Source organism: Geospiza fortis, unplaced genomic scaffold, assembly GCF_000277835.1.
Source record: "Geospiza fortis unplaced genomic scaffold, GeoFor_1.0 scaffold281, whole genome shotgun sequence".
Lineage (NCBI taxonomy): Eukaryota > Metazoa > Chordata > Aves > Passeriformes > Thraupidae > Geospiza > Geospiza fortis.
This window is the reverse complement of record NW_005054340.1, coordinates 4,056,292-4,078,908: the sequence shown is the minus strand read 5'-3', so window position 1 is coordinate 4,078,908 and position 22,617 is coordinate 4,056,292. Positions and strand designations below refer to the sequence as shown.

The window sequence follows — 22,617 nt, the reverse complement described above, 5'->3', positions numbered from 1 at the left end:
TTTTTCCCCCCTCAGAACATTATCAACTGTATGTTCCTGAGTCGGCTGAAGTTGGATCAGCAGTTGGCAAAATCAAAGCAAATGATGCAGACACTGGTTCAAATGCAGACATGAAGTACACAATTATAAATGGTGATGGCGCTGGGGTATTCTCCATATCTACTGACAAAGAAACCAGGGAAGGAATTCTCTCTCTGAAGAAGGTAAGCCATAGAAGATGTAAAATTTGGGTGAAAATTCTACTTTTGTCCCCAGCCTGCTTAAATCTTGCCTTAGAAAGTTTATCTGGGGAAATGAATGTGTAATTCAGTTTTCATAGACTGTTATTCTTTGTTTTACTTTCCAGCTGGTACCTAACTGATCCAGTATTGTGCTAAAGACTTAAAATGTTACTTGGCAAGCTATTGCAAGGTCATCATTTATATGTAGTTCCTATATTTGCCCCAGTCGGTTGAGACTTCTTATGTGGGTTTTTTGTTATTGAGTCTTGTAGATATAAATTATATGTAACCATTGACCCTAAAAATTAAACGTGAGTATATATTCAAAATTGCTAATATGAATTCTGGTCTTGATTAATGGTTGGATAAATGAAATCCTGAGAAAATGTGAAAGAAGAGAATAAATGAAAAAAACTATAATAAAGCTTTTTTTTTTTGCTTCCAGATAGATATATATGTATTAAAATATCAAAAAGTTTCCAAGGAAATATTATTTTTATAACTCATAAATATTTAAAAGATCTCTTTCAGTATCTTAAGAAGCTTTAACTCAGTGTCTTTTGTAAAGTTTATGTAATACCCACCTTTTTCAACCACATAAAAGTAAACTGTCTTTTTTATACAACTGAATTTATTTCCTGATGACTTTGCAATAGCTAAAAACATAATCTGATATTTATTCTTTAAAATGAGCATTACATCCTCACCATGGCTAATGTTCATTAACTACAACATTTATTAATATACAAAACATGAAGCAGAAAGGAAGAATTTCCAACAAAATAAAAGACATAGAAAAATCTGTTAAATCACATTTCTTACTGGCTTTGGCAAAGTAGCTTCAAAAGATTTTTCATTAATATTTAGAATATGACAAAAGCATGTGTTGTCTGTTTTTTTACATACACATGACAATAGTTTAGGTCATTTTTACATCAAGACAAGAGGTGGTAAGTTTCGCTAAAGAAATGTTATATTCCAGTTGAGCAGAAATTCAGCACTTAAAAGTTACATAAATTTGTGTATAATACCTCCATTATTTCCTTAGATACCTTATCTCTTTGTACAGTATTAAAAAATTGATCTTGTTTTTTTTTTTACTCGGATCTTATATGCAGTTTAATAAGTATATTATATATTGTGTGCTGTAATTGCTTTTGATTTAGATTGGGTTTCAAGCTAAATTTTTTGAGAGCCCACCCAAAATAAATAATCTAAACTGAGAACAAAAGTGTTTTGGTTTTGTTTTTTTTGGCAGATACCAGTGCCTTCTACAACAGTAAAATAATGATTTATCTTCTAATACTTCTCCTGAAGAAGGAGTAGACACATCAGAAAAGCCAGAAGTAAATATATTATTGTGTCTAATGATCTGAAATCCTCATCAAAATATTAAAGCTTCCCTTATGTAAAATTCTGATGGAAAAATAAATATTTTCAGTGTCTCCATTTGTATGCAAAGGTTAGGAGTGTTAGAATCTTTTTTAGTCTCATTCCGAGCTGACATAAAATATCTAGTGCTATCATAATCTTTCTTATTGACAAACCTGTGGAGCCATTCTTCAGTCTCAAAGATCCTTCCACAAAAGGTTGATTACAAACTGTCATGAAGTATTTCCACTTTACCTCACACATTTCCTTGTTGAGTAAGAAACTGGAGGAAACCCAAACAAAATAGCCCAGTAAAAGCTATTATGCTCTGTATCCTTCAAAAAAAGAATGGCCATCATGCTCTCCCTTTGTCACGATTTTCAGAAAAATGTGTTAGAACTTTCCTGACCTCAAGTCGGCAAGTATGATTAAGGTTTCCCAGAAAAAGTGTCTAACAGCCCATGTCTCATCAATTTTGTATAATGAAACTGGAAATTTTCAAGAAACAGATAGTTATTTCCCATAAAATTCTGTAACTCTTTTTGGGAGTTACAGTTGCCCTAAGATGAGATTCCTTTTGGGAGTCTCATATTGGAAACTCAAGCCACAGTATAGTGCAGAGCAGCATATTCCAGTTAGCCCTGTAACTGGTCAATTGTGCTACATTTGGCATTTTCAGTGTGGCATGAAAATCATAATAGCTAATGAATACATACTGAAGTGATGTTGGTAATTGTAATGAAAGGGTATTATTAATTGGGTAAATAGAAAACATGAACAAAAATTCTCTTTAATTAATCTAAAATATAAATGTTTTGCTTTCTTTCTGGAGAAGACAATCATCTTCAGACAATGATAATTTTAAGTAAATACAGAAAGTATTGCATAATGTTTTGCATATTTAGAGACACAAGAGAAGTCTGTCTCTCACCTTATATCTACAGCTAATGATTGAGATGGTATAGGAAGAAAAAAAGCAAATGGAAGCAAAAAACTACTCTGACTATATTCAAAATGTCAGCTTTTTCTGATTATCTGCATAGATTTTTCCCTTAAAAAAGGTGTTACTGTCTAATCAAAGAACTAGGTAAAAGAAAGTGTTTGTGCTACTACAAGATTTTGTGTTATTCCTTACGTGTTTTCTGAGAGAAATGAATCTTCCTGTACAAGTTAAGTCATTGTCAATATAAACTGAGTTTTCCAAAAAGACATCAAAGATAAAAGTTGCAATCCTATTTTAAACCTGTTTATTCTTAGAATATGCATGCTGCAGAGAAATGAAAATCACTAGTCAATACTTGGCTGCTCGTAACAACAACAACAAAAAATTAATGGATATCTGAGTTAGAATTTATTAAATGTATATTTCTTTATGAATAGACTTGAGTAACATACTTAGCTGTTTTTTCTTGCGTAGTAATAGATATACCAGGCTATGGCAATTTCGATGCCTTTAGAACTTTTTATTTTTACATTCAGGAAAGAGAAACAGAGAATATGAGGGTCACAAAACACTTTTACTGTTAGAGTTCAGAGAATGAATTAATTGTCCTTAAGTACACACAGGAGAAATCAAACAAATATATAAAGTGTATATAAATCCTGACCAATTTTTCTTTTGCACCATCAGTCAAATTTATTGCAGATTTCATCTACAAAATGCACACTGACAGTGAAAAGCCATATATATTTAGTTCCTTGTATGTCTTGCCTAACGTATTACTTTGCCACTCCTTGGGATGACCGGAAATACCATTTTAAGCTTGGATGAATTGTTTTTGTTAGAGAGACTGTCATGTCCACACAGAATGATACTGGTATCAGTGGAATTCTGCCATGCCATAAAGGAAATAAAAATTCTCATTCTAAAAATAAATATGCGCATATGCAACTCCTTTAATAATATGTGTTTTGAAATTGTTGGAAATAGACAGTCTACATCTGCTCTCTTACACTGAGTGAGTGTTTTCCTGTAAGAAGTTGCTTGTATTCGGTTGAGGATAAAAGAGATGCCCAAAAGAATTTTAATGTCCCTGTTGCTGTCTATGACACTTTTATATTTAAGATGTGAAGCTATTTTAATTCAGCATTCGTCAGTCTCTACCTTTTTCAGGACTTAGGATTTACTGATTAAAACCAAAAGGTGACAAAATTCAGACACTACATTATCAGGAAAGTAGAATCTGAGGCTCATTCTAAACCATGGGCTATTTCCAAAACTACTCTTTTTCAATATTCTGTTGCAGAGAAAAATTGAAACCATCCTGCTTCATTTATATCCTTCTATATACAAGCTATGACAGTGGCTGCCAGAATATCAGAGAATATCATCCCTTTCCAGTGACATGAAGAAATGTTTAAGTTAAACAGAAAAGATGTTGTTAAATTGCTAGCAGGCTAAACTGGGGAACAGAAAGTCTCTGAGAATTTTTTTTTTCTTCCAACAGCCACTCAACTATGAAAAAAAGAAATCATATACACTTAATATAGAAGGAGCAAATACTCACCTGGATTTTCGCTTTTCACACTTGGGACCGTTCAAAGATGTAACGATGTTGAAGGTCATCGTTGGTGATGTGGATGAACCCCCGCTCTTCACCATGCCTTCCTATGTCATGGAAGTTTACGAAAATGCAAAGATTGGGACTCCTGTTGGCACAGTAACAGCACATGATCCTGATGCTGCAAACAGTTTAGTGAGGTATAGTAAATCCAAATTATAGGGATTAATTATTCAATCGTGACATTGAATTTCACAAGCTTAATGGTTAATGAGATCTGGAATGTAGGAAGATGGTTTATTTTAGTACATAAAGGGAACATAGGTCAGAACAGTGTCATGATTAGGCTGTATAGATTAAATTTAGTAACATAACCTTCATCCTTTATTTGGTTGGCACTATAATTCCCATCATTGGTCTGAGCAAAGGCCTGATTTTCCAGTGGTGTCCTACCATAAATTTTTAAAGTATCATAGCATGGTTTTCCCCCTGCTGTCAAAATTACACTGGCGCTCTGCACACTTGTTTCACTGTAATTGTCTCAGGTGCTTGTGCAAGATAGCAATAGGTTTAGATACATCTTCCTTTTAGAGACAAGTAGGATCATTTTTTCAAATCGTTGGTTGAGGATGAGCCCAATATTTTGTTACATGCTTCAGCTTCAGTAGAGCATCAACAGAATCAAATATGTGCAATAATGAATTTTGCGGAACAATATATGAACTTTATATGTCGAAGGTGGCAGTAGATCTAAAAAGTTTCCAAAAAATATCTGCAAAAACATTTTTGATGCTTTTCCTTTCCATGACATAATAATATAGCCTTTGTAAAAATCATTTTATTATATCCTTGGAAAGAAGTTTTTCTTCAGCTAGTTAGGAAGATTTAATCTTCTGACTGAGTTGAAATCTGCTGGGTATGTGTAATAGTAAGGTGAAACAATCTTTTCAGAGCAATGAAGACATCAGATTTTTATGGTTCTTTTGTGATAATAGTCTAAAATTCGAATTTTTTTGTGTCAGAGAATCAATATATGCAATTTCTTAGTGGCAAGTTATCGCCTTTGAAAAATTTCCACTATGGTATTTGTGTCTAAATTGTAACATACATAAAAAAAATTTGCTAAAAATAGCTGCCAAATTCCTGTAGCTCTAATACTATGATTCTGAAGCTATTAACACAGTCAGACCAATTATTGTCATGGAAATTTGGAGTAGGAAGGGCAAGTGCATATATGACTAACTGCTCCATAATTCAACTATCTGTTGCCCATAACAATTTTGTCTAGAAAGAGATAAATCTGGCAAAAGGGAAGCAGCAGCAGTTTGTACAAAGCCTGGGAAGGCCAGAAGTAGATTTTCTGTGTGAAACAGGCAGTTATCTGGAGACAGAGGGATCAGAAGGAAAAATATTTTCAAATATTGAGGTTTTTGTATTTGCCTTTTTTTTTTCCAAACTTGGATTTGTAACCAGTGATTGAGGACAGAATATTAAGTATCCATATTATTCATATAATTGAGGGAAAAAATTGTTCTTACTTTTGTCAATCATGTTTTTACCTCAATTGACATATTTTTTGAGTTGTTTCTTCCATATCTTTATGTCTTAGTGGAGAAAAATATATAGTGCTAACACAACATACCAAACCATGAAGATCCGAAGGGAGGCAGTTCTCACTCAGTCACATGTTGGTGGGGTTTGGCAAGGGCTTTTCATAGAAAGCAGAGACCACAATCTCCAGGGAAGATAGACAGAGATAGGACTTGGCCTGCTGATCTCTGTGTAGCGGGGGAGTAACAGAACAGCACTTATCCAAATGGCTCAGATACATCTCCAAATACTGTGAGGCTACAGGGCAAGATACAGAGCAGCGATTTGCTTATCAGTCTTTCCTAATCCACTTGTGCATCCTTTCCACTTCATGAGGACACTCGCTGCCGTGTATGAGATTGATGAAGCATTTAGGCACACACAGTTGAAAACATCTCACTTTGCTATTCAGCCGCTGAAAGAGATACAGTGCTCTGATTTGTTCACTGCCTAATTAAGTAACAGTTTAATTTGATGGAAGGAACAATTCTTGTATACAGAAAAATGGTTGGAAGTGTAGTTAAGGTAATTAATAGTGCTGAAACTTTTTTAGGTTATTTGAACTGAACACAAAAATAAATAGCATCATCTACTGCTATCAGTAGAGGAAGACAAAGTGGGTTTTGTCCTTATTTCCTCACTGCGATTTCATCACAGTGATATCATCTTGTTCCTGAGCTGAGCAGTCTTCAGAAGGCACTGACTTTTTGCCAGTGCTTGTACTAGTGTTTTAGTCTTTAAACCCCAGCAGAACTGTAATAACAAATGTAGCTAATAGCAGTGGGGTCTTTTTATTCAGTACTTTTCTGACTGGTCATTTGGACTGTTCAAAAGGAGTTTTCTTTTCAAGCTGATTGATGTATTTTTTTCTTTAAAAATATAGAAATGTATTTTCAGGGAAACTTTTTAAAATGCTCTGTTTTAGAATAAGATTATTATTCTACGGAAATATGAAAAGCAAGATATAATAGAAAGTATAAGAAATAAATGTAGTAAAACTTCATTATGTATTAATTTTAAGTATAAAGGGGTTTTGAGTAGTTTGAAAATCACTTAAAAATTTACCTAAAAATTATTGTCTAAATCAACAGAAAACATCTTTATTTGTCATTCATTCACAGGTATTACTGCCCTGTTGGAACATTTATGAGAAACTAATCCCCTTTCATTGCTTTGTCTCAAGTATTCTGCCTCCATACTCATATCTTTTGTTGCTTGAAAAGGTCAGCGTTAAGTCACGTCTTATAATAATATCTGATGTGCAAGTGGGTCTTGAAAAGTATCTTCCCACACAACGTGGAAGAAAGCATGACTATTAAGTGCTCTAATTACAATTTTTTCTTAGTCCATTATTCATTTTAAATCCCTGTATATCTACTTAGAAATTATCTTTTTTTCTTTCTGTAATCATACACAGAAGACCTGCATGGAGATTAGGGGTGCAAACAGCTTTTAATTGGCAAGGCACCTGGCTGTTGGTGCTGCCTCAGGGCAGGGCAGCACCTCCTGAAACCCTGGCATCCTCCTGTGAGTGGTGATCCTTGGGTGGTGAGTCCGCCCAGGCACAGCTCATACTCCACATGATCCTTGGAGCTTTCCAACTGCCTCTGGTCTGCTGCCAGTGGGATGTTTTTTGGGAACATGATGCTGTAGCTGTTCCCCAAGCCACCTCCAAGGCAGTGATTCAGAAAAGAGCTAAGATGTAGTTTTAAGACCATGGCACTTTCTGCAGCTCTGATGTAATAGTGAAAGTAGTTCCATGACATAGACCAGCTCCCCCAGAATAACTTCCTGGTTTGATAATGTACTATGAAGAACTGAAAGCCTTTGTTTCTGCTAACCTTATACACTTAAGAGTAGTGTTCGAGGAATAAGACATCCTGTTGTAGAAATACAGTAACATCAGATCACTCCTTTGAGTGCTCCTTTGTCATGCAGCGATCCAGGAGGTAAATCACTGGTTTGAGCATTAATGATAAGGCCTCTAGCCCCCTCTAGTAAATTTTTTACACCCACTTATAATGTTTAACTTAGGTTGTTTGCGTTTCTGGGAAGAATTTTTCTTTTCCTGATATCTAACAGAAAACTTCTGGTGAAATGGGGTATGGGTCCTGATCAGGACTCTGCCTGTGACAGTAGTGTCAAACAATAAGAAAGATAAGCATCTTCCCTTTTCAGAAGGTCTACAATTGCTTGGCTAAAAGCAACTTTGTATTTATTTTTTTTTTTTGGACCTTGGAAGATTGATTTGTTATATTAATATTTTGAAATTCAAGTAAATTTTCTGTTGGACCCTAATCAGGTTGTAATATGTCTTGATATAATGCATTTTATTCACAAAGATTGATCAGCTATAGGAAAAAAAAGTCAGAAAAAAACCCTTGTTGCTTTGGTTTTGATTTGGGTTTTTTTTTTCTTTTTTAGATTTTGTGCTAAATAATAATTTCAATTTTTTTTTTGTCCTAAAAATTGGCTTTTAATTTTGTGCTAAGTTGGTGAAGGAGTACAATCTCAGCTATGATCCCGCTTCCCACTTTTCTAATGGCCTTATGTTTTTGCCTTAGAATGGATGATATATCATAATGGTTATAATACATGCATATACTAATGAGTACAAAAACTTTCCAACACCACAGCTGGTATGTAGAGGCTCTAATAAATTCATAGTTCCTTTGTCCTACTTTGGTATAAATTGACAAACTTCTGTTTCCTTCCTTCAGACGAATACTAAAAAATTAATGAATTACAGGTGCATGTGATTATAGCAATTAATGTGGTGTAGGAATTTGGTCTTCAATTCCTGTTTTAGGTAGAGAAGCTTATTTTAACTTTTGTTGCATCGATTGTAAAAGAGAATCTTTTAGATTCATCTGAAGGTGAATATTTTTTGTCATCAGCCTTTAGAAAGTAATCTTAATTTTCAGTAAACAGTAATTTAAGAGGCATGCTTATACATAGATGAAAGAATATAATCCATAAGTTTTATGCTTTCCCATTATTATTTCTCAAAGTCTTAAAGACATAAAGTATTCTGAAAAATCTTTTCTAATGTAAAGTTTAAATTTGCTAGAGGTAGAGTAAAACCTCAACTTGTGATTCAGATTGAAGGGATGTGCAAGACAACTTCATGAATGGATCTAAGGGAGGGGCTGAAAATTAAATTATATTTTTAAGGTTCCCCCCCACCTCCCCCCTTCTCTGAGATCAATTCAGTCTCTATGCTCTCAGAGAGAAGGGATAAGGCTGTTCGCCTTCTGGAAAATACAGAAGTCCCTTCTCCTAATCTTTTTAATTTGCCTTACTTGCTCTTGAATGTCATATAAGAGGAATAAAATCAGCTTGTTTCCTGCTGTCTTGTGTACAGCCAGCATGGCTTCCCTAAGGACCTTCCCTAAGGACAAGTCCTGCTTGACTGGTCTAGTGGCCCTGATGGAGTGATTGCACCAGTGAGCAAGGGTTACAGTGAACAAGGGTTACAGATTTCACTTGTCTGGACTTTCATAAAACCTTTGACACAGTCCCCCACAACATAATTTTCTCTAAACTGGGAGGAGATGGATGGAATGGGTGGACTGTTAGACTGTTTGGGGTGACATAATTGCAGCTTCCCAGCGCCTGAAGGGAGCCTACACAAAAGATGGGGAGGGACTATTTACAAAAGCAGGTAGTGACAGGACAAGAGGAAATGGCTTCAAACTGAAAGGGCTTAGATATTATCAAAAAATTCTCCACTGTGAGGGTGGTAAGACATTGAAAATGTTGCCCAGAGAAGTTGTGGATGCCACATACTGGGAAATGTATAAGGCCTGGTTGAATGGGACTCTGAGCAATCTGGTCTAGGAGAAGGTCTTACTGCCCATGTCAGAGAGGTCAGAACTAGATGACATCCAAGGTCCTTTCCAACCCAGGCTATGATTAAATGAGTCTATGACGCTCTCTTGGCTGTACTTAGGGCAGCTTGCTGAGATCAGTGCCATCATGTAGAGTGACCATCCCTCCTTCATATGCCTGTGGGAGAATATGTGAAATTTTCCAGATTCTGCCAGGCCTGAGCTGGTAAAAACAAAGGCAGAAACCTGCCGTCCTCAAAGGACACCTCAAAGCACAACACCATCATAATCCTCCAGTATACTCTCTAAAACTGTCATTAAACAGAGACAGAAGAAGAGCACCCTATTCTGAATGGCTGGAGATAGAGGAATTTTTCTTCAATGTCTTCACTAATTCTCCATCTGAATTCACAGTAAGAAAACATTTTAAAACCTTTCTTTACAGTGTTGAGATGAGAGGTCTCTTGCTATTTTGTCCTCTGAGGCCTCAAATTAGTTTTAATTCTTGTCAAATTATGTGTCCTAGGTCTCCCAGTAACAAGCATGTCCATGTCCTCGAGCAGGAACTGGTAAAATGTTCTGACAGCTCTTCTGACTAGGAAAATCCAGTTTAGGATAGTGGTCAGAATCCCACATCGACCAGAGCCACCTCCATCCCTCCCTGAGAGCTGAGAGAAGAAATGTTGTCAGATCAACTTTTTGACCATAAAAAGCCAGATTTTTCATACCAGAACATAATCTTTATGTTTCTATAATTTTTACTGACTTCAGAATGTCTCAAGCATTAACAGTCTTTTATGGTTTTAGAGCCAGCCTTCATATCTGTACATCTCTAGAGTATAGTAATTTTGATAGGGTCATGCAACTTCAATAAATAGGCATAAATCTATCAATCTTGGTTTTATTTGGTTAAGTGTATAATATGTAGAGAAAAAAAAGATAGTATATAAGTAGAATATAATTTAGCTGGTAGGTAGAAAACTAGGTGTAGCTGTAGAGAAGTAGCTGTAGGTGTAGCTAGCTTGTAGGGGAAAATAAAAATGTTTCTCACATAACACTGACTGCATCTTATTGCTTATCAGCAGCTGAATGTTAATCTCTTTGAATAACAAATAACTTTGATTTAGTAAAATATAGTTCTGCCATCAACACATCTACCTGAAATGCTTTTGGACAGTCATAATCCTATGAAGAAATTCATAAAGTCATGAGAAGAAGACAAACCTTTATCTTGCTTTGAATTCTGAATTATGCCTTGAAGGTTGTGGCCTGTTTTTAGCCTACACTGACTGGCAGAATTAGCTGGAAAAATGATCACTGATTAACACATGCGGAGATAAACTGCCAGCTAGAAATGATGAGTGTCTAGAAAGAACTAGACATTTATTTCCTTCAAATGAACAGTTTCAAATTTCCTGTGTTCAAGGTGAGCAGTGTGCTAGAGGATAGGAATAAGAACTGGAGAAGGAAGCTGACTTCTGCATGAAATTCAAACCAGCAGTGTCTGTCTCCCAGGGACTTTCCTGAGAGACAGTGTTTCACTGCTGTGAATTCCCCTGTGTCCCCTGGGATCCTGCAACTCACATCTCTAGGACCAGGACATGGAACACTGCCACTCTGGCTGAGCTTTCAGCGTGAGAGGTGAGCCAGGAGTCCTCTATGGACACAACAAGGTACTGCTGATCAGCTGGTGGATGTCAGCTGCAGCCAGCACCAGAGAGAACTCACTGGGAGCAGCATATTGAATCAGCTTCCTTTAAATGATGTGAGAGGAACAGTATCTTTCTCAAAGTTCTCCTATGTCTGTTTGAAAAGAAAGCAAAGGAATAGTAAACAGAGGGGATACTTTCTCCAAGCTATCTTCAAATGTATTCAATTTTTACACCTGGCAAGCACAGTTGAAGGCTGTAGTTCTCAGTAGCAGTCTTTTGCCAAGGAGCTCTGGAACATCGAATGTCTCCTTAATGTACCAGACATGCTGCAGGGAGAAAATTGGTTACCTGCTGACTGGCATGATTCTGACTCATACTTCATAATTGCTTTTCTTTCCTGTCTGAATCTGTTTGAACTGTGGGGAAATAAATTGGCCCTGGAATGGATGTACTGTAGTGCAAGACACTCATGGCAACAGAAAGTCTCCCCAACACCTCATTTGGCTTCAAGACTTTGCTGCTGCTTCCCAGGCTCATGTGTGCTTCTCTCAGAAGGCAGAGGGAAGATAAAAGGCACACATTCAAGTTATGTCCCAGCATGGGCCATTTCTTGTTGTTCACCAGCTGGTCAAACAAAGAGTGTCAGCTGGTTGGTTCTCTCAGTCTTTGTCATGGTATGCCTCCTTTTCTCACTCTTTGCAGTTGCTTACTCTTCCTTTTCTAAGACATTTTATAAAATGAAATAAAAATTTCCGTACTTTATCTCTTTCTGGTAAAGTTTCTTGCTTAAATCTTTAACCTAACAGGTTTCCTTACAATGGCATTTGACTTTTAACTGATAAGTCTTTAAAGATATAATTGGTTGGACAAGGTTCTGTTCCACTCCCATGGACTTTCTTTTAGTAATTCTTTATAAGCAGCTTCACTTGTTATTTAAGAACTGGCTATTTGCTTATATCTCAAAAGTCCAAGGAAGTACTGTGATCCTTGAATTCACATCTGGCTGAAATTTGTCTTTGGAAGTTTATTATCAATATGAGATTTGCAGCCAAGGTAGAAATATATAACAGAGTTCATTTTTGCAGTGATAAATAGGGTAATTAATGAAAAATAACATAATGAAAAAATAAGCTAAAGATTTTATTTAAAAAAGAAAGAAGCAACTTAAAATCTCAAAACTATTTTAAAAGTTCAAACTCAAGGCTCATCCTTAAAACACAGTAACTAGAGAGAGCCATACCAGAACAGTAACAGCCTATGCGAGTTGTCTATCCAGTGATAGACTGGTGTTAATACTGAGACAATAATTTAGGTAGAGAGATTCTGAAAATGTTTGTGCCTTTTAGCTTCAGAAGCCCTCCTAAAAGGTTTGGGGGTCAATAATATTTCTAAACTATTTTAGGACCCTTGAAATTCTTCTCCATTTTTAATAATCTTTGCATTATTGGAGTCTGACAGGTTGAATACTGAAAGCAGATTTGCATGTTCCATAGCAACCTTCTGACAAAGGGTCATCATTCATATATATTTCTCTTTACATCCTATTTGATGCAAATGCTTTTAGTTTTCAGCAAAAATGGTGGAATATCTGTCATCACTGACTCACTGCTTCACTAAAAGGCAGGAGGTGAGGAACAAAGCCAGAAGAGCCAGTGGCTTGCTTTGGTCAGAAGGATATGGATGGAGCTGGGAATGCCTTCCATTCACTGAGATTGCCTAATAAAAACATGACATATGTTGCATTTCCCAGTGTTAGCAGGATTCAGTTTTGGTATTTAATTTCTTTCAGATTATCTTCAGATAGTGTGATTATTAAGCTTTATATATTCATGATTCTTTTTTAATGAAGTTTATTTTAGATTGGTTTCTGTTGCTGGTTTGTACGTAAATAGTTTTTGGAGAGCAGTTTATCTAGGCATGTCCTGTTATTAAGTCTCTTTATTAACATGTGCCATGCAGCTCTGATGTGCAGATTTAATGTGCAGTGGTTATAAGCATGTTATTGTGTGGCATTGTCGTGAGTAAATGTCTGTAAATAAATATCTGAAATGGATATTTTAAATTAATTTTTGAAGTAACGCATTCTAAGTGAGCAGAAACTATCAACTGAGTTAAGGTGAAAAATCTCTTTTGAAATCATTCTTTGAAATTCAAAACTTGCACTATATCTTTTTGTGGTCTAGAAAAAGCATTGAAGAGCAGATCAGTAGATGTGGAGGGAAGGGTAGGAGCAGAAGGGAATAACTGTTGCCACTATTATCCAGATGAAAGTAATTTTCTTAATCAGATGAAGCAAATTCAGAAGTTTAAGTAAAGCATCCTTGGCTCAAGAATGTGCTCTATTTGTGGATATATCTGGTCTCTATTTTCAACATGTAGAAAAATGAGTGACTAATATTTATAAAGGTCTAAATTGTTCAGCACTTTGTGAAAACATTGAAATTTTTTCTAAATGTCCTCTTACAGGACAAAAATGAGTCGCTCTACCAAGAGAGTTCTTGTACAAATTATTTTTAAAGCAGTTGTAAGCAGAACTAGCATTCCTAGGTTTTCTACTGTGTGGGAATATCTTCTGTAACTTGTTTTACTAACATGTTAATGAAAGTTGGGGAACAGAAGTGCAAATAGCTACTTTAGATGTGATGCATAAAATAGTTTTAAGGAAGAATCTGGAGTAGTGGAGGAGAGCTGAATATTTAAATCATGGGAAAACCTAAGAAAGTACCACCCCCTTATTCATTAATTGATGAAGAAAGAATTGTTAATCTGTGAATCAGTGACTGATGAAAGTTCATCAGGAATTTTCTTTTAATTCCTCTGCTGAGTTTACCAAGCATGGAGAACCACAGCAACTTTCAGAAGTGTGTCTGCGATGACCACTGTGTATAAATTCACTAACATTTTTTGTTCTTTTTCTGGCAGGATCACTGTTTTGTTTTTTGTTTTTTTTCCCATTCAGTTAGCAATACAGTGAATTATGTCCTTTGAAAAATTTTTTCTGACTTAAACTCTTAAAATTGCCCCATCACCTACATAATCAAGATCTTCTTAGTCCACTTGTTTGAAGCAACTTGAGCTGCCACCTTGCACATCCAACGTGTCATTATTGGGTACTTCTGGTACATTTTGGAATGAGGTATTCTCAAATGTTGATAATAATGAACTGCAAAATAGTTTCTGACTTAGCTTATGGGAAACAGCAAGGACAATCCTTGCTCCAGAAAAACGTAAAATGGGTAGGAACTGAGGTCTGCTGTCTCTCCAACAACTCCAACAGTCATTCAGCAGGGCTTTCACTCTTCATGTTGAAAAGAAAGATGGAGAACAGGCAAAAAGAAAGATATTCTATCCTAGGTTTGGATGCTTTGATTTCCAGTGACTGAACTATGGTTCTTTAGCTGCTGAAAATACTTGAGGCGTGGCAAGAAAATCTGGAGTTCCAAAAGGCAAGTTAGCATATTGTAAGGCAGATGTAAATACTTCTTGTAGGTAGGAGAGGTGGGTTCAGGTTCTTTCCAGTAAGGAAGATCTACCCTAAGTCACTAAATCCTATCTGGCTTTTCCACTGAGTCTCCAATCCTTCGACCAGTTAAGGTGACTCACTCAGATTTCTGCTTTCCCTTCTAAGTGCTTTCTTTCCTTTAATTTTTCATATTATCTCTGCCTTTAATATATCATTCAATTAAATACTTGTTTGTTTACTTGCTATTTGTTTACCCAACTGATATAAATAAGTACATTGGGAGAGAAAGAAAACTTATTTTTAATTGTTTTGTGCTTGGCAACTTTTATGTGTGCCACGCTTTTTATTAGCTAGGAATTACATTCCGGTGATGTAAAAAAAAGAGCAATTGGATGGGACAAATAAATAATTTTGACCTATATATGCCTTCCACATATTAAATATATATGGAATTTCACAAAATGAAAGCAGAGATGAAAAATTATCAGGAAAACTAGTTGTGGTATATAAAATAATATTTTTCCTTTTTAATTATTTTTTTTCTGGAGTTAGTCAAGAAGGCTTGGAAGGGTTGAGTAATTGCTTCATTTGTTAAAAGCCATTGTAAATAATTCCAGCTTTGAGAAAAGTCTTTTCAATCTTTTCTTTTGTATTATTTCCCTCTGCTTCCATTACCCACTTGAAGGCTTTTAGCTTCTCTGCTAGGCAAAGTGCCCAGAAGCCAAGGGAGCAAAGCAGGGAAGTTTAGTTTTGCTTCTAGGGTAGTGTCAATGGCCGCTCGGAGAACCAGATGTTTCTGATTCACTGTAATGGTGATGTTCCAAATGGCTTGTGTGTCACCTTGTCATCGAGTTAATGTCAGAGAGGCATGCTTTGAAACAGGAACCAAGGCTGATCACACTACTTTGCAGTGACAGGCAAATAAGTCGAATAATAATATCCTAGTTTCTGCTTTCTTTTCTGCTTTTCCATTTCATGATTTTTAGTCAAAATACATGTGTATCTTACCTTTGGCAGGGTTGCATACTGCTGTGCAAAATGCCACCTGCTAGCAATTTCTATCTTTGTCGCTCACAGTGGAAATATTGTTGTATATCAAAAGAAATAAAAGATAATGAAAGAACTTAAATATGATATTACTTTGGGTTTCTCCAAATTATATATTTTTTCAGGTTGTGTTTTTAAATGTCTGTGATTTTAAAAGCTTGAAAGTAATATTCTTATATAGCTTTCTGTTACTTTGGATTATATATACTACAACGAATATATATTCATTGTTATATTTCTTCATAGATATTTCATTGATCATAACACAGAAGAAGATAGGTATTTCACCATTGATGCTAGTACTGGAACCATTAAGACTGCCAAGATCTTTGACAGAGAGGAGACACCTTGGTACAACATCACAGTGGCTGCTTCTGAGATAGGTAAATAATTTATTTGGCACATGGTATGAAAAATAAAAATTTGAAAGGAAAATAATCACTCTCAGATTTTGAGAAAGGTTACGTTAATATGTTATGTTCTTTTTAACACCAGTGGGTTTTTAGCTAGTCCAGATAAAGGAGAGTTTTCTGTGTATTCTGTTTGTGAATACTCTAACTGCAGAGAACAATTAAACAAAATCACATGCCTATGTGAGTCCACCTGTGTAAATTTGACAGATTTCTCTGCACGGGACAGAAGGCTGCCAACTTACACAGCAATATTTCTAAGCATTCAATCTCCTAAAATCAACAGCTTGTGCCATTTGTGTTTCACAATTCATATGTCTTAGAAGTTAACACTATTTAGTATTGTCTGAGAAATTCATCTTTCCTTCTTGTATCTACTATCCACTATTTTAGCAAATTGCATGCCAATTGTATGCCCATGTTAATTTATATTTCACAGATGCCTAGTAGTTTCTGATTATGTTTCTGGCTTTTTAATAGGCAAATTACCAAAATATAGTAAATACTTACCTGCACATTTGAAAGTCCTCTAACTTTGGTGAATCTCCATTGCCTCAGATAAGCCCTGCAATGATCAAAAGCCATTTGGCTGAGGAGTATGAGACAAATATTTCTTCTTGCAGCAAGGAGAGTTTAAAGAACTTTTCAGTTTAGCTTTTTTATTGCAGGATCTTTATTTTTCCATGGTCAAAGTGTTAAATTTAAAAAACCCAACAAGGCAAATAAAGAAAAAAAAGTCCCATTCTGGATTGATAGATTCAATCCTCCTAAGCACTGTTCATGATGCCATCTTTCAGTGGCAGTGATTTTGATCAAAACTGTGAAATGCTTTTATGTATATTCATTTTCTTTTTTTTTTTTTGTTTGTTTGGGTTTTTTTTGTTTGTTTTTTTTTTGTTTTTTTTTGTTTTTTTTTTTTTTTTTGTTTTATTAATGATGAAACACAGGTTTTACCTCTAACAGGTTCCACTGACATTATTTAGCCTGGTCTGCTTTCATCTGCTTCATCTCTTGGTTAAAATTTAATCTGTTCTGCCACTTCAGCACTAGCACATGCTACAAAATAAACAGCATAAATTTATTTCATAAAGACAACAAATTGTTTCCTATTATTGTACCTACATTCACAAATAAATTGACATTTTGAGCTAAGTACTTCCCTATAGTAAATAATAGGATCTAGAATTTTATGATTAGCTCCTTGAAAAAGCAAACACTAACACTCCTGTGTGCTTGACAGTGTTGACATATATATGATGTCATTTCAATTCAGCGTAAAACTGAATTCAGCATGAAATAAAATATAATTAAAGCTTAATCATAACCAGGTGCATACTGTTAATTAAAAAAAACCCCAAAATTTAAAAACTACACAGGGACACTGAAAAAAAGAGTATTCATGAGTCCTTTTTTGGAAACCATCAAAATATAATTTTCCTGAAAGAAATCTCAATAGCATAAAGCTTAAACATAGCTTATTCCACATTATTTGTTTCACATAATCAAAAGAGTGCTGGTACATGTATCATGCTGAGAATAGTATGAAGAAGGAGGATTATGTTTATAACTAAAACAGAATGGAATAAATTATAAGAATTATACATTTTTTCTTTTTCCCCTCCCTTTTTTTTTTTTTAACTCTAGGTGCTCTGCTTAGAAGTCTCTGTTTCAGGTGCAAATTTTTACAGGAAAATGTAAATCTAGTTTTTTGTCCCTTGCCTTTGTTACTGTTAAAGTTGGGGTTGAAAAAATAAGTAAATCTATAGAGTCAGTTGGAAAAACAATTAATTTATGAAAAAACGAAGGTATAGTAGTGAGGAAGAGATGGATAACAGACAGACTGACAGGCAGCCTAAATGACAGACAGCCTTTCCTTGTGTCTACTTCCTCAAACATTTTGTTTTTTGCAGTAATTTGGAAATTACAACACTGTTCTCTTCCAAATCCATTGTGAACTTACTAATGAATTTATGGTGGAGCAAGGAGCATATGTTGTGTATGGCCAAAGCTCTTCCTTTAAGTGCTATCTATCCCATATCTGGTCTTATGATTTTTGCTTTTAAGTTCAAGCACAAGGTATTGCAAAACTAAGACTAAAGCTGAAATATCAGTCAAAGGCTATGAAAAAAGTGTTATTTAGCTGTGGGGGCGGTATTCCTCAAATTTATCTGACACAGCAGAAGGCATTTGCAGTTTTTGACATCATTTGCTCGGCCAAGAACACAGCAGAACCTCCAAAGCCCATAAATATTGTATTCCTTCAACAACAAGAGATGCTCTGTGGGTATAAAGTGTTGATTGTAGTTAGTTTCCTGAAGTGTTTTCCTCTCTTCACTTTGTGCTACATATCACTGATAGAATTCAGTTTCCACCTACCATCCTTTTGGCCACTATTTGTAACCGGGCTTATTTTACATAAATGAAATTTAGAATCAACATTATATTTCTACCCCCAATTGTGTGATATCTTCATGCTTCAACCTTATTCTTTCTCAACCTTTCATAAGATATTTACTTTCACTTATCCTCTCTGTATGTGATATATACTGTCTACATTGGTCAAGTGTCCTCTGAAATCTGAGGAAGTCCTACCACTTTGCTCTGCGGGAGTAATGCTGATGTAATAATTCACAGGCTTTTTTTTGTTTGTGCTCTTACTTCTTAAAGCACACCTTTACTATAAAAATTAATGGGCAATTCTTTTCTTTCTTTAACATGCATTGTTTAAACAACAGAATTTTCATGTCCAGAAGCATTTGCTTTGATTGTCTCAATAGTGGTGCTTCCTGAAATCTCTTTGTAGTATTAAGAAATAAGATGATAAAGTAGTACTATAGTTTATGTTCAAGGATCTAGAGACTAAATCTGAGGCAGGGGGAAGGAGCAGTCATATTAACAGTAGTACTAATACTTTAAAATACAGATTCACATAGAATTATTACCATTTATTTGACTTAGAATTCTTTGAAAAAAAATTAGAAAAGTCTATTTGAAAGAGGTAGAAGAAACAATTTGATTGATTCTAGTAAAGATTTTTAAACAAGTCTTTGACAAGAGTAGTGAGAATAGAAAAGTACAGAGCAAATGCACAATGTTTTATAACACATAAAAGACTGATTTAGAGGAAAGAAATACAGTCATAGCATAGTAATACCAAGAATACAGTCTGTCCCTCTGGAAGTAGAAAAACTTAAGGCTGAGCTATTTTCAGGACTAACAGAATCTGTCAATTAGAATTCATTATAATGATAGCACTCAATGATAGGAAGTGATTCAAATTTCAAAATTACCTCCCTAGCTGGTAAGAATTAAGGAAGATTGAGACATTCATGTAAGAACAAGACACATAGAAGAATAGGCTAGATAACTGAAGGGTGAAGTGGATGGAAAACTGTCTGGAATGGCAGGTTCAAAGGGCTGCATGCAGCAGCCCAGATAGCAGGTGGAGTCCAACCACTAGGAAGTATTCCTGGTGGCTTATGCAGGATACAATTCTCTCTTCATTAATGATGTGATATGTGGAACAGAGTGATTTCTCAACCACTCTCACTCTCTTTGCAAATGACACAAAACTGGAATAAAGGCTGATACATCAGACTGTCATGTTGACAACCAGGAATATCTCAATAGGCTAGAGAAATGGTTGAACAGGAAATGAAGAGAGATTGATGAGAGGAAAATTAAATCTTGAAGAGAGATTTAATAATAGGAAATGCAAAGTTGAGCACTTGGAGAGGAATAATCCTATGCACCAGTTCATATGCAGGGCCAACTGGCAGGTGAGCAGCTTTTGAAAGAAGGATGTGGTGGAGATCCTGGTGGATGAAAGCTGGGCATGAGCCAGACGTGATTTTGTGGCAAAGGAGTCCAATGCCATCCTGCACTGGGTGAGAAAACCTGCTGTCAGCAGGCTGAGAGAGGTGATCCCCTCTCTACAGCCCTGGTGAGGCCCCACAAGGAATGCTTCCAGGTCTGGGCTCCTCAATTCAAAAACGTCATGGACATACTGGACTAAGTCCATTGCAGGGGCATAAAATCATGAAGACAGGAATATCTCATATGAGGAGAGGCTGAAAAAGCTTGGATTGTTCAGCCTGGAGATGTGAAGGGTCAGAAGGAGCTTATCAATATGTTTAAATAACTGTTAGGGGGAGTCTAAGAGGTGACTAAAGATGACCAGCATCAGGAAAGACTCATCTGAGTAGTATCCAGTAAAATGACAGGAGGCAATGTGCATAAACTGAAGCATAGAAAATTCCATTTAAACCAAATAAGAAAAATGGTTTTACTGTGAGATTGATCAAAAATTGGAACAGGTCACATTGAGAGGTTGTGGATTCTCTGTTTTAGAGACATTCAGAATCCAACTGGACATGGCCCAGAGCAATGCACACTCTAGATCCAGCTTTGAGCAAAGGAGTTGGACTTGTGGATCTATGGAGGCACCTTCAAAATCAATGATTCTGTGATTTTTTTGATACTGAGAACTGTGTTTTTAATTTGGAAAAGAAAATAAAAGAAAAAAATGGAGCAAACCAGCTTCTTGATATGTTTTTCAGGTAATGTTAACATCAAAAGATTATCGGAGTTCATAAAATACTGACATTTAGATGTATAATAACTGTGCTTCTAATTAGAAATGTGATTTTTTTAAAAGCAAGATAAGTGCTTATATTTTAAAGATTTTAAAGGTACCTTTTAACTGGGAAGATGTCACATATTTCTTTTATGCAGCTGGTTATTATATCAGTGTGTAGAATGGATTTCTGGATTTATTAGACCATCAGCAGTCTGGGGATCAAGTTGTGGTGCTCCTGATTGTCTCCAAAATGTTCTGCAGTGGCTGAAAATGGAAAATAGACCATTTTCCACTATTTGCTTAAAGCACCAACTTGAATGCAATGGGTGCAAAAACTTATGATTGAAGGGACAATAAAGAATTCCGAATTTGTAAAGCTGTGGAGAGGCTGTATAGAAAAGGAGAACTGAAATAATGGTGTTTCATGCCAGGTTTTGTCAAACTTGATGAAATCCAATCAAGAGTCAGCAAAAAATTACCATGTTAAAGAAACCTGTATATACAGAGCTTTGACACCATAATGGATTAGAAATCAAAATACTGAAGATACATCATTATGCAATCAATTTTACAGAAAAAAAAAGAACACAAATCTCCAAGGTGTTAAAAAAATCAGATATTGAAAAAAAAAACCCAACCAAACAAATATATTTGTCTTTGTATTTACTTATTTACTTTGCCATGGGTATTCATTATGAACTTCAGGGGAAAAATGCCAAGGTGTTGAGTTAGGGCAGTACTTAATTGACAAACTATGCAATACCCTATATGCTATGGAAGGGATATCAGGAAAAAGTAATAACAACAAACCCTGCTCAGAATTTAAATATGTGAAAAGTTGGGATAACTCACCAGAACAGTCATTTTGCAAGACTTAGATTAAAAAACATTAAAGTGTCTTTTCTAATTGTAACATAAGTAGTTTTTTTAATAAGTCTTGGTAAAAACAATAACAGAAACATACAGTTGCATAATTCAGCCGAAAACAGGACCCACAGAGACAACTAATAATATGTAGCAGTGAAATATAAACCCCCTTGAGTTGCTGCATAATGAAAGTCCCATAATTACAACAAATAAAGTGTATTCTTATAGTGAGGTGTGGTTATGTCTGTTCTTTAGAATCACAGGGTTATTGCTACCCATATTACCATCATTAAAGAGCAAGGTTATGAGAAGAATTTGACAGTTCTTTTTCACATTTTATATTTGCAGAAAAGAAATTACTAAGATTTGGGTAAGGTATTAAAATATATTACTCCTAATAGAGCGACATGAGGCTGTCATATGGAGAAGGATAACTGAAGCTGGAGGGGAGGCATAAAGTACAAATAATATTTCTGTTAATACTATTATGAGGCAAGCTGATTTATTTTACAAAAAGTGAAATCAAAAGACAAAAATACACAATGATTTTTTGTTTATTTTGAAACACATGAAAGAAACATACATATGCATTGCCTGAAGGAAATAAGTCTTTGGAGGGATACCTTCCTGGCATACAACACTAAAAATAAAAGAACAAGAATTTATGTCAATTTATTTTCTCATTTTTAAGTTTTCCACATAACCAAGAATGACTCTAATAGCTTGTGTCAAATAATCAGTTTTTAGAAAATGTTTTGTTTACAGTATCTTCAAGAAAATCATCTAAATCAGAACAAAATGCTGTTGCAGTTTTATAAACTCCTAACCATTTGTATCTGGTGGACAGCAGGATGATTTTTTAATACCAGTGAGTTTGTTGCTAGATTCCTGCCTCAGTTTTTCTTTGAAATTTTTTCTTACAATAAATATAAAATGTCCTCATAGTGATTTTTGGTCTCAGTTGGTTTTTTTTCAAAACTAGTAATTTAGCAATAGAAAATTGACTTAAAGAATGAAATTCACTATTTTATCACTTTTTTTGGTGTCATTAGAGGGAAATATACTGTGTTTTGTATTGTTTTTATA

At 35.2% G+C, this 22,617-nt stretch overlaps 1 protein-coding gene across 1 annotated transcript in view; it reads left to right on the top strand.

Annotated features, from left to right (window-relative positions):
- The window catches only part of CDH18 (cadherin 18), a 224,596-nt gene that overhangs the window by 177,573 nt on the left and 24,406 nt on the right, over positions 1-22,617 (top strand). The window contains exons 7-9 of the mRNA XM_005422573.2: positions 16-203; positions 4,040-4,293; positions 15,922-16,058. Coding sequence (XP_005422630.1) covers positions 16-203; positions 4,040-4,293; positions 15,922-16,058 — 579 coding nt within the window. The remainder of the gene's footprint in view (positions 1-15; positions 204-4,039; positions 4,294-15,921; positions 16,059-22,617) is intronic.